Genomic DNA, 15,539 nt, shown 5'->3' on the forward strand with positions numbered 1-15,539 from the left:
TCAATTTAAGTCAATCTGTTAAAGAAATGGACAGATTTTTTAGTCAAAATGACTGAAATATTTACACATTTCATAAATTGCCTGAGAGAATTACATTTTACAAACTGACTGTAATATATGTACATGCTTATAAAGGAAAAGACTTGTGAAAACAAGGTCTATCGTGCATTGAAGAATTTCACAACCAAGACGTAGAGGAACAGGAATGAGTCTGTCCAATGCTACAGCAAATGAAGGAAAACAAAATGCAAATATCATAATTATACAACCTACCAATTTTATGTGTATAATTTTAGGCAGCTTCCTTGTTCAAGGAATGTATCCGTGAATATCCACACAAAGGAACAATATCCCACACGTCTGCAGATGTACAAAGAAACTTATTCGATGTCACATGTCTCTGTAACAATCAAATATTTTCAAATATATACATCCTTTCGGGATATTATAACCCGTGTTCGTTTCTCAACTGATCACTTAGATTGTTTCAGGTGTTTCACATAGGTGTCATGTCTCAAAGGTCGGCTGAGAAAGCCTGCGTGACAACTATTTTCATAACGTTCACGGTTCCTAAAAACATCCATTGAGTTAGATAACAACGAGCAATCAATCAACACATCTGTTAACCCTTTGAACAAAGTATGTTGTTTTTACATCGGCACTTCACACCATGATATGAGTGTATTCCCTTTGTTTTAGTAAACCTAGACATGTAAACACTCGCTTTTGACATATCCACTGTGCAAGATAACAGTGATTAATCAATCAATGTATTTTCTCTTAAACCTTTGATGACTAGGAATGATCCATTGATTTACAAAAAAAGTAAATCAACTGATCATTCATCTCTTGCTGGGCTGCTACGTGCATATTACATAACACACATTTCACCTCACTTGAAACCTGGATTTAGATTGAATAATTACCCCAGACACAATAAATGCCAAATGGGAACCTTTGTCAGGTATTCTGAGCGGTGCTACCACTAATTATACCCCGACAAAATGTCGGGGGTATATAGTTATACCAAGGTTCCGTCCGTCTGAAAACTTTGTCCGCGTGATTTCTCTTAAACTATTCAGTGGATTCATCTCAAACTTAGTTTATATAATCTGTGTCATATGGAGGGGTGCAGTCAAAAGAAAAAATTGTTTTTATTAATTTTCCATTTTTTAATGAATTTTTCAAACCCTAACGTCCGTCTGAAAACTTTGTCCGCGCTTTCTCTTAAACTATTCAGTGGATTCATCTCAAACTTAGTACATATAATCTGTGTCATATGGAGGGGTGCAGTCAAAAGAATAAAATTGTTTTTATTAATTTTCCATTTTTTTAATGAATTTTTCAAACCCTAACGTCCGCCCGAAAACTCTCAGCTATTGGAGTCTAGGGGGAACCCTTCCTAACCCTATCCTAGCTATTTAATTTGTAACTACACACTAGGCGGGTCAGGGGTATTAGTGAGCCATGCTCACTTTTGCACTTGTTATACCTGTAATAAATTCATTAACATAGCATCAAATGAATGATGACAAATACACACAAGTGTAGGGTTATACCAGAAAACTAGGATGACAAGAAGGGAGTAGTAATCGTATTATCGACGCAATCAGAAATCCGAAAATGCGTTCACTGCATGGATACTCTTTTATTATTAAACTATAACAATCATATAACTATTTCCAAATGACGGGGGCGGTCGGGTAGCCTCGTGGTTAAAGCGTTCGCTCGTCACGCCGAAGACCCGGGTTCGATTCCCGACATGGGTACAATGTGTGAAGCCCATTTCTGGTGTCCCCCGCCGTGATATTGCTGGAATATTGCTAAAAGCGGCGTAAAACCATACTCACTCACTCACTCACTCCAAATGACGACATACGATGTGCTTCTTTTTGTCTGTTTGGTTAGGCTGAAGAAATTAATTAACATGCGCCCTTTGTCGAAATCTTTATAGCTGACGGTTAACCAACCAGTGTTCAAAAATGAGTAAAACAAATATTGCCTCCCAAGTTTATTCAGCTGTCCTTGCAGACGGTAGCCCAGTCTCTTGTCATGCTCAGTTGCGTATCATCCTGGTACTCGCGGGGAAAAAACAATAACAAAGGCAACCACTAGTCTCGGGGAAATGCTTTAGATCAGTGCCCATTTAAAAAAAGTTATTGATAGCCATTACTCAAGTCGGGTTTTTTTAAAATGAAATGGAATTTGGTTTGTGTGTTGCTAGCTGTGGGGCTCAACAGACGTGTGCAGTGTATCATGATATTTACATTGTTTGTTGATATTTGATCTTTGGCCTTTCTCTCAAAATGCATTTAATTCTTTGGAGTACCTTACCCCTTATTACATCATAGCCATTAATTCTGTTTTGGCTGTAAAAAATCTTCAGATTTTACAACAGACATCGTCTTCTCTGCCAGTTATCTGATGAGTATTGCATGGGAAGCAATATCAAAACTGAGCTACTGTTCTAGACCAGGTGGGAATATGTCACCTCATTTCTGTGTGTGCTTTGGTCAACAGAGAAACATTTTCCCAGTTTTTCCTAGTACTTTATTTTCTTATCTTGACACCGATATTATATTTTAAGGGTGTTTTTACCGTTCTATGAGTCATCTTGCAACATTATTCATGCAAGAAGAGTTTGTGTTTGAGTTTTTTGTGTGAATTGTGGAACTCATCAGATTCTTATGGACCCTGATAGTGCCGATACTATGTGTTTCAAGTGCAGGGATATCCTGGTCACTATGGTTTCTCTTACTGGGAAGGAGTTTGGCGGATTATTGAAGGCCTGGAAACCCACTAGCCCAGGGTATTCTAATTCTAGACTAAGACTGAGGAGGACAAGATAAAGTACCCAATTTAAAGCTGGTGATTGGAGCATGGTGTCCTTGAGAACCAAACAGGAGCTGCAGGTCCACTGGGACTCAGACATAGGCAGTATTCTATACCAAAATTGAGCAAAGTTGTGAATTTACCAGAGCACATAAGTACTACTACTATTTGGTAGCCTCTCAGGGCCACATAAAGCACAGGAAATGTTCATTCTTATCCTGTAAGTCAACATGTGCCGAGGATACCACCAAGGCAACAGTAGCAGGATGGCTCTAGACCACAATTACAAACAGTTATCAGCTGTCAACTGTCCATGCCTACACTTGTTGATTGCAGAGCTCACAAGATTTAAACCTTACCTGAAGGTCTTCAGGAACCCATTCTTGTTGTAAGAGGCGTCTCACGGGATCGAGTGCTCAGGTTTTCTATTTGATGCATGTAATCGTATCCGAATTAGGTGGATCTATGCGCATGATGTCAATCACTGGATTTCTGGTCCAGACTCGATTAACTACAGACCGCCGTCATATTGCTGGAATATTGCTGTGTGTGTCGTTCATTAACAAACAAGCAAACATGTCTGGAAGTCTCTATGAGTTGTCAGAACGTAATGTTCATGAAGTGATGTAGGAATCAGTAATCAACACAGCGTTAGAAATTGGCGCTAGTCCTGTACTTCTTGCCAAACTGGCCAATGGGTAAGGTATTCTGAAGACTAGTAAAAATTTGCCATTTTTCATGGTTTTGCCATATGTTATCTTTTTTAGGACTTGTGGACTAAAATGTTAGTTTATACCTCTGATACGTGTCATGATGGTATATCAAGGAAGTGCATCAGAATTACTTGTGTGTCATCTACATGGGAGTATCGTTAAAATGTATTAAATGTGTAAATCTCGTCAGTACATGGGAGTGTGTGTTTTCATCCCTCGTGGAGTACTTCAGAGCTGCTTTAACCACCAGAAGTGGCTTCATAACAGGAAGTGATATGAACCGGAAGTGATATGAACCAAATATGAGATCACTATCATAATTAGAAGTGTCGTGGTACAACGGGAGTGACATTAAAGCCGGAATTAATGTGATCTAGATAGGAAGTGACATATTAATCCAGATGGTGAGTGATGTATAAAGTTGGATGTGATGTCAAAGATAACAGTTGGTTGGTTGGTAGGTTGTTTAACGCTGCACTCAGCAATATTCCAGCTATATGACACCGGTCTGTAAACAATCAAGTCTGGACCAGAAAATCCAGTGATTGATATCATGATCATCGATCCACGCAATTGAGGTACGATGACATGCATCAACCAAGTCAGTGGGCCTGACCACCTGATCCCGTTAGTCGCCTCTTACGACAAGCATAGTCGCCTTTTACGTCAAGCATGGGTTGCTGAAGACCAAAGATAACAGAAGTGATGTCAGGATGATGCAGGTGTCACAAGTTTTCTGAAAATTCAGTATTGAGCATTTTGCTTACTATTTCTTCATGTTACCCATTCACTGATGTCAGCTATCTGGTATTACTAGATGACAGGACCCACCATTCCCTCTGGGGTATTCTGGCTATGATAATAATATGATAATGATAATAGAAGTAAGGCATTCGAAAGAATTATCAAACAAAAGTTTTCATTGTGAATAATTCTGAGAATACTACCTCCATTACATCAGCATTAATCCCTCCCACCTGCTCATGTATCAGTCATCTATGATCTTGATTATTGGTTTTGGTTTTGGTTTTGGTACCATTTTCCGCTCAAATACTCCTTAGATAACTGGCAGTGAAAAGGACATCAGTTGAAAAATCTGAACATTTTTAAGGTGTGAAAACAGCCAAAACAAAATTTGAGGCTATGATGTAAAAAAAGGTAGTATTCTTAGAAATATTCAGAATGAGAATAACTATTGTTTCATTTTCTTCCTCAGAAACCACTGAAACTGAAACTACATGTGCTTTTTGCCCAGTAATGATGACACCTGAATTGTTCAAGATTTTCGAATCCCACATTTCAATATGGCTGCCATTTTGAACTTTGACCTTGTTTTAACCATGCTCTGAGATTTTATCAAAATCAATATTTGCTTCTATAAATGTCTCCTGTAATTGCTGGAGTAAGGGAACCAAACGATGGCATGATTGCTTCTTATGATGGCAACTTATTTTGTTCAAATCATTAGATTAGACATGTGAGCTACAGTCCTGTGGTAATATTTTGTATGTTTTCAACTATGTCTGAATTCTTGCTTTTTGTCATATTTACTGAATGGTCACTTTCCTGCAGGTACAAGCCACAGATGTAGATAGTCTATCAAATTCACAAATCCACTACTCACTTGTTAGTGGTGACATGGAGGGAAAATTTACCATCGGCAAGGATACAGGCGTCATAAGGATCAAAGAGACACTCGACAGAGAAATGGTAATATTTCTTCTTAAATTAAACGTACCAATTTAACATCACCTGGAAGTATAGCAGAATGCTAAAGACAACATTTAATGTTACAAGTCAAAAACAATCTCATTGAAATTTTGTTTCTTTCGCAGAAACAAGTTATTTGTGTATAGACACAAATTCTGTGACACCATATGCATATATCTTATTATGCCTTCCTATTAGTTTTAGGTGAAACTGCTTTGTCATTAAAAGTAACTGGTATTTGGCTCCAGATTGACCACTATGCCCTGATTATTGAGGCTGAAGACTCCGGGGGTCTCCAGTCTCGTTCTGCTACCACTGTTGTGTCTGTGTATGTCCTGGATACCAATGACAACCCACCTCGTTTTACTCAAGCAAACTATACAGCAAGAGTTCAGGTGGGTACCTTTTCCTCTTTTCAATGTCTATTAGGACCAGTAGAAATTTTGAGGTAAATGCACACTTTCATATAACAAATACACGATACATAACCCAACCAAAATCAATCTTTGGGAAATGTATTTAGTTCACCTGGGCATAGCCCATGTTAGCTTATGGCATGGCCTATTTGCCTGTTTATTCTGCTTACCATCACTCCCCCAAATCATTGTGTGTTCCCCCTAAACACATTGCAGTGGCTATGTTTATTGCAACTCCTCTTGTCCTACTTTATATCAAATTCTATCATGGTTGAGGTGAGATCAAAGCTGCCGCTTATCAGATGGTACTGTATATTGTCACGTGAACCCACCACATTATGTTCCTATTTCTTAAGTCCACATTCATCTCAGTAAGGTCAAGGTTACCGAGTTTGAAATAAGTGTAAAAAAGCTTGTCTATGGTCTAGCTTGATTACATACAAATGGAATTTGATAAAACTTAGTACACATTATCTCTAAGGCCTGGTCTCGGTCTCATTCACATTTGCATTTACTTTGCATTTTTAAGTTAATTCATGGATTCTCAAAAATTTACTCAATACCTGTGATGTATCATGGTTGTGTCAAATGTCAAGGTCACTTTGAAAGTCATTTGTTCATGAAATGACTTGTGACTAGTTTCTTTAACTCTTTCAACATCGTAGGCCGGTTATCCGGCCAAGAAGCATTGAGTCCCCAGACACTGTTGGCCGGTTAATATATATTTTTATGGACCTACCTGTGATATCATTCATTTATTAAATCTATCACATTTCACAATGTCTAAAATACGTATTCCATTTCAATTAATCATGGACACGATGTTTAATGCAAAAATATATGCATGAAAAATCTTTGTCACAGCTCGTAACCTAGCACGATACATTCACGAATTTTTATATTTTTAATATATATCGTGAAATCCTGCTTAAAACGTTCAGAATAACATGATTTAACAATAATCTTTCGCCAACTTCTGAAATTTATCAAACACGTTCTTGGTATCACAGCTGTAATTTGATTGGCTGCATTAGGTCATGTGCTCAAAATTGACCAATCACGAAACTTGTAGCAGATTTCGGCAAGAAAGCGTCATTAGAAACCAATTTTAATCCAATGAAATCGCTTGTTATAACTACGAAAATAAAACAGGCGATGTTACGAGCGTGTAGATGAAGGAATAAGCTTTCCAGCGATGTGTCATATGCCATTCTTTGACAAACGTGTTATTCATACGAAGCCTCGAAAACGGTGGTATTTCTTCATGTTACTGAGCGGACAGCCGCTGTTATCGGGAAATGGGTGATGACAGAAACTATTTATAATTCTTTTTAAAATGATTTTCCAATTACGTAAACAATGAAAATAAAACAGAAATAGGTAAGTGGATTTTATGAAATCTTATATTTGCCGAAAATCGTCAAGTTTTCGCTTCCTTGGTCCTTAATCTGGATGTTAACAACGTGTTAGCTTACATTTTTTATTTACAACAAACTTAATTAAGTTGTAAATGCATTATTTTAAATAATGTGAAAAACATAACTTTCATATTTATAAACCATAGAATCAGACCTTTCAAATGGTGTATAACATGTAGTAGCAAATATATTTTACAAGCAGATATTTTCTTTGATAAATGTTGGCTTCATCTATCACACAAGAGTCTCTGGGAACTCGGTGTCCCAGCAGTCAACACTTCTGGTTGACTGGTGTTGAAAGAGTTAAGAAAGTATAGGCAGTGTGTCATTGAGACTTCATATTTGTAGCATGCGAGATCACGACAAGTAATGTTCTCGCATGGGATGGGATAGTGTTGAAGGTCAAGGTCCTTCAGTGTAATTGTGGCTTAAGTACATATCATTAAGGTAGCTGTAAGCATAGGACTTTCTCTTTCATGGTTGTACAGTTAATTGGACATACGTTTTCCCAAGCCAGACTTGCTTACAACTTTGTTAATGAGGTAGCAAGCTATTGATTTTTAAGTATGCACTGCATTGGAATGTGTGGGGTCAACTGTAGGCTTATTTGAGAAAACCAAAATGGGGTTTGATACATGCTTTGTGATATAGACCTTTTGGGGCATTTAGGCAAAGGTAGAGATAGGGCTTCTTCATGTAATGCAAACTCCTTTCTAGTTTTTTTTATGCAGTAATATATTGCATAGAATAAGAGTGATTTGTTTTCAAGTTGCATTCTTTTAACAGTTTGGTTCAATGAGTATTAATAGTTCAGTTGGGAGAATGTCATTAAGGTTTGTCATTAGGCTAGCCAGAGACAAGATACTATAGGGTTGTTTCCAAGGTTTTGAGATGTTTTATTGTTCATGGCAAAACTTTACCTCAATACACTACTTATGGGGGAAGAGGAATAAAGTATATTTCCTTGCTAAGATGCCAAAATTAGGACTAGCTTTGTCTTTTATTGAAGATGGGTTAAAGATCAAATCTGTAATAAGCGATGCTGTACATTTAAAATCCTCAGAGAGGGCTGACAGGCTAATCCACCTTGTTGCCAGCACCCTGGTAACTTAAGTGGTTAAATAAGTTGTTTTTTACAGTTTTATATCAATTTGGTTGTTTGATTACATGACTTAGTAAGTGCATGATGGAGCTGAGCTAGCACTTGTAAACTAGCTGATATTCTGTTTCACTGGTTATTGTGAGTTGAAGTGTTCATTTTCTATAAAGTTGCTTATGTTTTCACCACTTCCGTCAGCAGATTGCAGCAACTCAATGACATAAAATGGAGTGCCTACCAAGTTGGTTACATGACATGGTACTGAAACCGTCAATTGCAACTGACATGAATAGACAGCTTGGGACGTAAAATGAAACTACAGACATTCACTTTCACAATTATTGATGGGTTAGCTGCACTGTAATATTTAACACACTGAGTATTACTTGTGTGAAAATCCATGAATTGATGAAGCTGTTGATCCTCTGTGCATGCATGATTGATATGACTTCTTAAAATGCAGACCAACACTGGTTTCTGGTTTGACACATTAAGATGTTTACGTGTAGGTTATAGTGTATAACCAGGTGAGCTACAGTGCTTTGCATTATGCTGTTAGAAATACTGGTATAAGCACAGAATGCTATGATATGTGTCCTCATATGCTGTTGGATTTCAAGCACATGCTACAAGGTTAATAAGAGATTGTAATTGTTATTCATTTTGTTTTCATCACCCCTTAAGGTCATACTTGTATTGTTCCATATTATCTGTTCGTAAACTAGAGCCTTTGTGATTGCTGTTAGAAGTGTCCAAGTGTAAGTTGTTTGTTTCCCCGAATGTCGGCCTATTTGTGATAGCAACTTTGAGGCTGCACTATTTTTGTAGGATGACAATTCTTTTAGATTCTAGTTATAATCAAACAAATCTTAACACATAAATCCTTATTCAATACAGCGATCTGATCTAATGAAAGTAAGTGAAGTACTTTTCAAGTTAATATTTAACTTATGATAATTTGTTGCATGTTGATTTTGTAGACGTTTCAGTTGCTATTTGATTTTCATAGCTTGATTCTTGTATATGTCCTTGCAAGCAATACTCCTGATAAGGCCAGTTTTTGTAGTGAATTGTGAATCAAGGTTTATTGTCTTGAGTGCTCTGTCAGAAATGATTATTGCGTGTTCATCTTCACAGGATAGTGTGGGCGGATGCCATTTGTAGCCCCAAGGACATCATCTAACACATTGGATTGCATCATTACACTTATAACAGATATAAAGTCTACATATGTTGTTGTCTTTCAATGTAGATGTGTTGCAATGTGTTTCTTGAAATATATGTTGTTACATATAATGTGATCATCATGTCATAAGATTAACTGGCACTTAATCTAGCTCTGTATGAGGAAGACTTGTCCTGGCATGATGCCTGTTGTCGTCATATGTCACACATTATCTTTTCTTTCATGAAAATCAGATGCTTTTGCCATGTATTGAAACAGAATGGTGGAATAGTCACCATTTTATTGTTTGCATATACCTCTACAAATGTGATCTGTTCTCAGAACTCGTTGATGGCCTAAACGAAATAGCTGACAGTTGAGATTATGTTATCTACATATGCACGCTGACATGCTTAAAGTAGTCAACATGGCAAAAACATCAATAGGGCTTTAGTGCCATTGCTTTAGTTGAATTCTATATAAACATCAGTGAATGCATTTACATGGCCAGAATGATATCATGAGAGTTTTTATATTGTTCTGTAATAGTTTGCATGAGTATACAAGTAGCCTTACAAAAGCTATTTTATTGTGTAGATGCACTCCTATTTCCCTGCATGTTTACGAACAGTGCATGATAAATCCCAGTTTTGTCACACTGCTATGTTATAGCTTATTCTGCTTAATGAAGTCAGCAGCGACGTTCTTATGTTTCTTCAGTATCACAATGCTGAATGATTGATTTATTCTTTGAAATATATGTGAATATGTTCTTTGACAAGACTGATAAGTACTAGATAATAGCATTTCAATAGATGTTCATATTATACTTCTCGTTTACTCACAGTATTATTGCAAATATGTTTCAGGAAGGACGTCGAACTGGTGACAGCATACTGATGTTCATGGTAACAGATATTGATTTGGTAGAAAATGGACCTCCTTTTGATTTCGATATCATCAGTGGAAACAGTAATAGGGAATTTCATATGAGTAATGATGGGGAGCTGAGCCTAGCTGGAAAACTAAACAAAGAGCTAAGAGACACATATGAACTGACAGTTCGCGTATATGACAGTGGAAGACCAAGTCAGTATGCTGATACTACAGCCACCATCTATGTGGTTGATGAAAGTATGCATGCCCCTGTCGTACGGAATTTGTCCATTACTATCAGTTCATACAAGGATAAGTTTCCAGGAGGTGTCATTGGAAAAGTAGACTACAAAGATGATGATCCCTATGATACAGTTATCTTCCAGGTTGTTTCCAATAACCGTTATCTGTTTGATGTTGATCGCCACAACGGAAATGTTATTGCACTACTTGGACTCGATGCTGGCCACTATGAAATCAATATCAGTGTTAGTGATGGAAAGTTTACAAGTTTTTCTCAAGTCTCTGTTGATGTTGTATCAATATCTGAAGAAATGGTTGACAATGCAATTACTATCCAGTTTGCAAATATGATACCTGAACAATTCTTTGCTAACAGCAAGAAAGATTTTCAGGACACCCTTAAAAGAGAACTTGATGTCAGTGCACGAAATATCAAAATAATAAATGTTCAACCAGCAACAGGCCCAAGATTTCCTGGACGATGGAAGAGAGATACATCTAGTAATCTTGATGTTCTGTTTGCTGTGAGGAAATCTGGAGATCGTTTTTTCAAGAAAAACTCCCTCAGGAAGAAAGTGCTGCGCGCAGCACGACGCATTGAGTCAGCTGTTGGTGTGCAAGTTATCAAGGTGTTCAGTGATACTTGTGCAGATGTCACATGCACAGAGGGCACCTGTGTTGGCAGTGTTGTGTTTGACAACAGCAGGCTAACACCAGTCATTGTGGGTGGTGAGAGCTTTGTCTCTGCAAGACATTACTACAGTTATCAGTGTATCTGCCAAGGAGGTAAGTGTAATTCCAGAAATACTTCTCCAATAACTTAAAATTCATGGGTAAAGTAACCCTCTAACTAACTGTTATTTGGCTTATTTATGTCAATGTTTTTTTACTGCAAAAATAACAGGACCCATGGTATTTTTAGTGATTGGTCAATCTTAAAAAGGTTGACTCATCAAACTGTTGCATACATAATAACTGATAAACTGACTGGTAAAGACCAAAAAGCTACACTGAGAATAATGTTGTTTTAATAAGCAGCCAGTTCATAAAGAAGATGTCAGAATAGTTTCTTCCAGGTATAGTTTCCAATTTAACTCTTTTCCATCTTTTGAGTCAGAATCATGTGGGTTGTTATAATACATTGAATATTTGTAACTGAATCATCAGTAATCACAGATGTGTGAACAGTTGATTGTTACTTTGTTTCACCATAATATTAATCTTTTGTTATTAAAACATGCATACTTTACAGAAAGTACAATTAAGGATTGACTGTATTTTTTTCTGTTCATTGAGGTATGAATCAAAAAACCGATGTGCAGACTTTTGTAAGAATCGGCTATGCAGATTCATAGTTTGTCAATGCTTATAATTAAATTCGGCAACGAAAACATATGATAGTTTAACCAAAAACAGTTGTTTATATAAAAGCAGACAAAAATGACAAGATTGATAAACATTCCCAGTGTAGGAATACATACTGTGGCGTAACATGAATCAGATGATTGTTTAATTTATGCACATAACTTGACACGCCCACACAGTCAGTAGCCAATCAATGGAGAGTATGATTAAGACAAAGTTCATGGGACCTGTCAATCAAGGAAAGAGGCGAGAAGAACTGCAACAGACAGACTGTAACGAGCCGAAACAAATATGTCTGGGAGAAGGCAGCTGTTTCAAATGGCATAGTCAGTTACCGCCAGATTCGAACATTAGTTCCCTGAGAACGGGAAGACACAGTTGGAAAAATGCTAGTTAGAAATGATACCCGAAGAAATGAAAGTTGTGGCACCGAGGCAAGCCGGACAAAAACAGGCGAGCGAGTCTGCACATTTGCTGATTCAGTTGGCAATGACAATGTCGACATATATTATTGATAACTTCTTTAATATACTATTATAGCTACATTTTGGTATATATCCAGATACTGTTGTCAAACAAGACTGAATAATGTGGACATGGCACGGAATTGTTTATTGTACGTTGAAGACAATATTGATGAGAATATTCAAGGTTGTGATCATGTTGTTTCCTGTGTTCAGTTTTCAACATTCAGATTATGAATGGTTGATGTTGGTCAGATTCGGATATAGGTGATTTTGCGTTTGTTTGCAACAACGGGGCAAGTGTTATAGATCTTAATAGTTTTACCAATGTAGAGATTTTACTATTGCGAGTAGAGCAGAATCCTCACACTTACCTATTACTGTCACTTTGTGTGCAGCAAATGATGGGGAAAGATGTGTCCAAGATTTTATTATTCTTACGAATCCTCTCCCGCTATTACACCATTGCCATAAATCTTGTATTTTGGCTGCAGTAACACCATACTAAGACTTTCAGTTTTTTCAGCTGGGGATCTCTTCACTGTCAACTATACAACATTGAATGTCCCGAAAATAGCACCGGCAGCTCATAGCTCTTACGTGCATAAGGCGGGAAAATCTTCACTTCTCTCTGTGTTTGTTAGAGTCAACACGCCCTACAAAAGTAGACATGCTCTCTAGCACTTAGCTGTGGTCACATTCATTGCTCTACTTTCAGTATTTTGTTATACTATATTGGTATATTAGAATATATTGGTTACTGGGCTTGATCCAGGTGTGTATTGTATTGGTTGTGATTGTGTTTATTTACCCTAACGACCCTTTATGATGGCGGTACCCACATGGTGCAGATGTTTCAACACCATGATCCCCATACCATTGCAACTATTACCTGAATCATGGATGCCGTTAGAAGAAGAGTCGCACGGACACCATGTGGTCTACTTAACCGTCCAGAGCCGGACTTTTATGATGAGACTTCCCCAGCAGCCTCCAACACTCGTTCAGAAACTCAACCACCAGGGTAATTTGGTACTCCTTTATCCTTGTAGACCTACTGGATGCAATATATCAGTATATGCCTAATCTGACTCCCCACACAGATAAGTCCAGCCCATCGTTGATGCCAGAATATGTGGGCTGCCATGCCCCTGTGTCATCCCACGTTCATCAGACACTCTGAGCAGAGCTATACACAGGGAATAGTGAACTGCAGCTATAATAATCTCCACAGACTCAGGCATGATGACAAGCTGCCTCTCCCCAACCTGAAGAAGTTATATCAGACCCACGACCACCAATACTGGAGACATGGGTACTGGATAAAGACTTCTTAAAGCTGGTCAAGAATCCAAGTACAAAGCTTCCTCTTCCCAGTGCCTATATTAATTGGTTCATAGCCGGTGTACGCCTCTTTGTTCCTCATTCCTCCCAGGGTACAACGAGACTCTGGCAGACAACACTGTACCGATTCGCATTGATCAAGTGTGACTCATCCATAGCCTCAAACTTAAACCCCTTCTATCTCATATCCACTCTTTTAAAGGCTGTCTCTTCAAAGGCATGCATGTCATCGATCTCCTACATCTCCATCAGGATAACCATTTTCTTTAAGGAATCATCGAAGAGATACAGGGACATCTCAAGAGATTACACCTTCCAAGAACCACTCTGTTAGAAGTATATCTTTATTAGCAAGGAATCTTTCCAGTCCTTCAAAAACTTGGACATTTCACAGCAGCTAACAACAGAAGGGATTCCATATCAGACATCCGTGGGGACCTGAAGCAACTGACCTATCTTACATCGGAGCTCGCTTCCTTCTCCAGGAGGGTCTACTCTGTCCCCCAGAAGATGGTTTTACTGCTATGAGTCACACGATCACCGAGGCCTTGACCTTAACGATTCTCACGATCCGATGGTGGATGTTCCTCCTCGGACAGCTTACCTCACTTAAGGATCTGACCCACAAGCAATGTTTACGATTACGACGTGTACAGGCATGCATAAACGGTATTCGGGACCTCCCTCTAGACACCTTAATTCCCTTACTGATAACGTTCCACAATCACCTCCTGTGGTGGACTTGCCGACATCATGTCATGACAGGCATTCCTATTATCCCTCGCCCACCAGAACATCGTCTGTTCACGAATGCCTGAGAGCTGGGGCGCCCATCTAGCAGACCTCCAGATACAGGGTCTATGGATGGAATCGGAACAGGCTCTCCAAATCAAATGCAGAGAGATGAGGGCAATATTCTATGCAATCCAACATTGGAAGGATCTCCTCACCAACTCCTCTGTTCTTCTTTCCATGGACTAAACATCCTCGTGGATAGCCTGTCCAGACATGGCAGGGTCGTATCCACTGAATGGACCTTCCATCCGGACAGATTCTCCTGGATCACATCGACATAGGGAACCACCACCACCTGTGGACCGTCTTCCTCTCTTCTTTACAACAACAGATGGACAAAGTTCATCCAGTGGCGACGACGATTGGAATTAGGAAACGTCACCGTCACCGTCACCGTCCCAATCCCCATCCCCATCCCCATCCCCATGGTTGCCATCTTCCTCCTACATCTCCATCAAAATAACCATTTTCTTTACGGAACCGTCGAGGGATATTGGAACTGCTATTCATTCATTCCATTCTCCATCATGACGGTTTATTGATCAGCAATCATCCTGTATTGGATTGGCTTATGAGTTAGTTTTTCCTAAAAGACGTCCATATTCCTCATACCTTCCCAAAATGGAACCTCTCAGTGGTAATCTCAGCGGTAATCTCGGCCCTCCTGATACCGCCTTACAAGTTTCTTGCTTCCGCTACATTACTCCAGAAATATCAGAAAGCAGAGTTCCTCTTATCCATGGCTGCGCCTGCTAGAGTTTCTGATCTCCATGCATTGAACTACTCCAGCCTTTCTCATGCCCCAAACTGGTCTTCCTTGACTTTATCTCTCCCACAATTCGTGGCCAAATACCACGGAGCCACTTTCGGCCCATTGGGACACAGACATTATGGTGGACCATCCTGACCGACTTTTCTTTGTCCTATCAGAGCCCTTAAATTATATCCCGCTTCTACGGACTGCCCACATCGGAAAAGCCTCTTCATCTCTTGCAAGACTCATTCTGAATAAGATATATAACTAAGGCCAAGGTCAAGGCTGGCTCAAGACCACGATAGTCTCAGTATATCATCAGGCCCAAGACACTTCTCCCCACTA

At 38.7% G+C, this 15,539-nt stretch overlaps 1 protein-coding gene across 4 annotated transcripts in view; it reads left to right on the plus strand.

Moving 5' to 3' along the window:
• LOC139450511 (protocadherin Fat 1-like) overlaps positions 1–15,539 on the plus strand; it is a 247,276-nt gene that overhangs the window by 187,784 nt on the left and 43,953 nt on the right. For 3 of the 4 annotated variants that reach the window (XM_071232241.1, XM_071232243.1, XM_071232245.1), the window contains 4 exons: positions 5,118–5,255; positions 5,504–5,650; positions 9,086–9,103; positions 10,223–11,258. In XM_071232241.1, the coding sequence (XP_071088342.1) occupies positions 5,118–5,255; positions 5,504–5,650; positions 9,086–9,103; positions 10,223–11,258 (1,339 nt within the window). The remainder of the gene's footprint in view (positions 1–5,117; positions 5,256–5,503; positions 5,651–9,085; positions 9,104–10,222; positions 11,259–15,539) is intronic. The other variant, XM_071232242.1, reaches the window with a different exon arrangement.

Source organism: Haliotis cracherodii, unplaced genomic scaffold, assembly GCF_022045235.1.
Source record: "Haliotis cracherodii isolate W230 unplaced genomic scaffold, xgHalCrac1.p SCAF_8, whole genome shotgun sequence".
NCBI lineage: Eukaryota > Metazoa > Mollusca > Gastropoda > Lepetellida > Haliotidae > Haliotis > Haliotis cracherodii.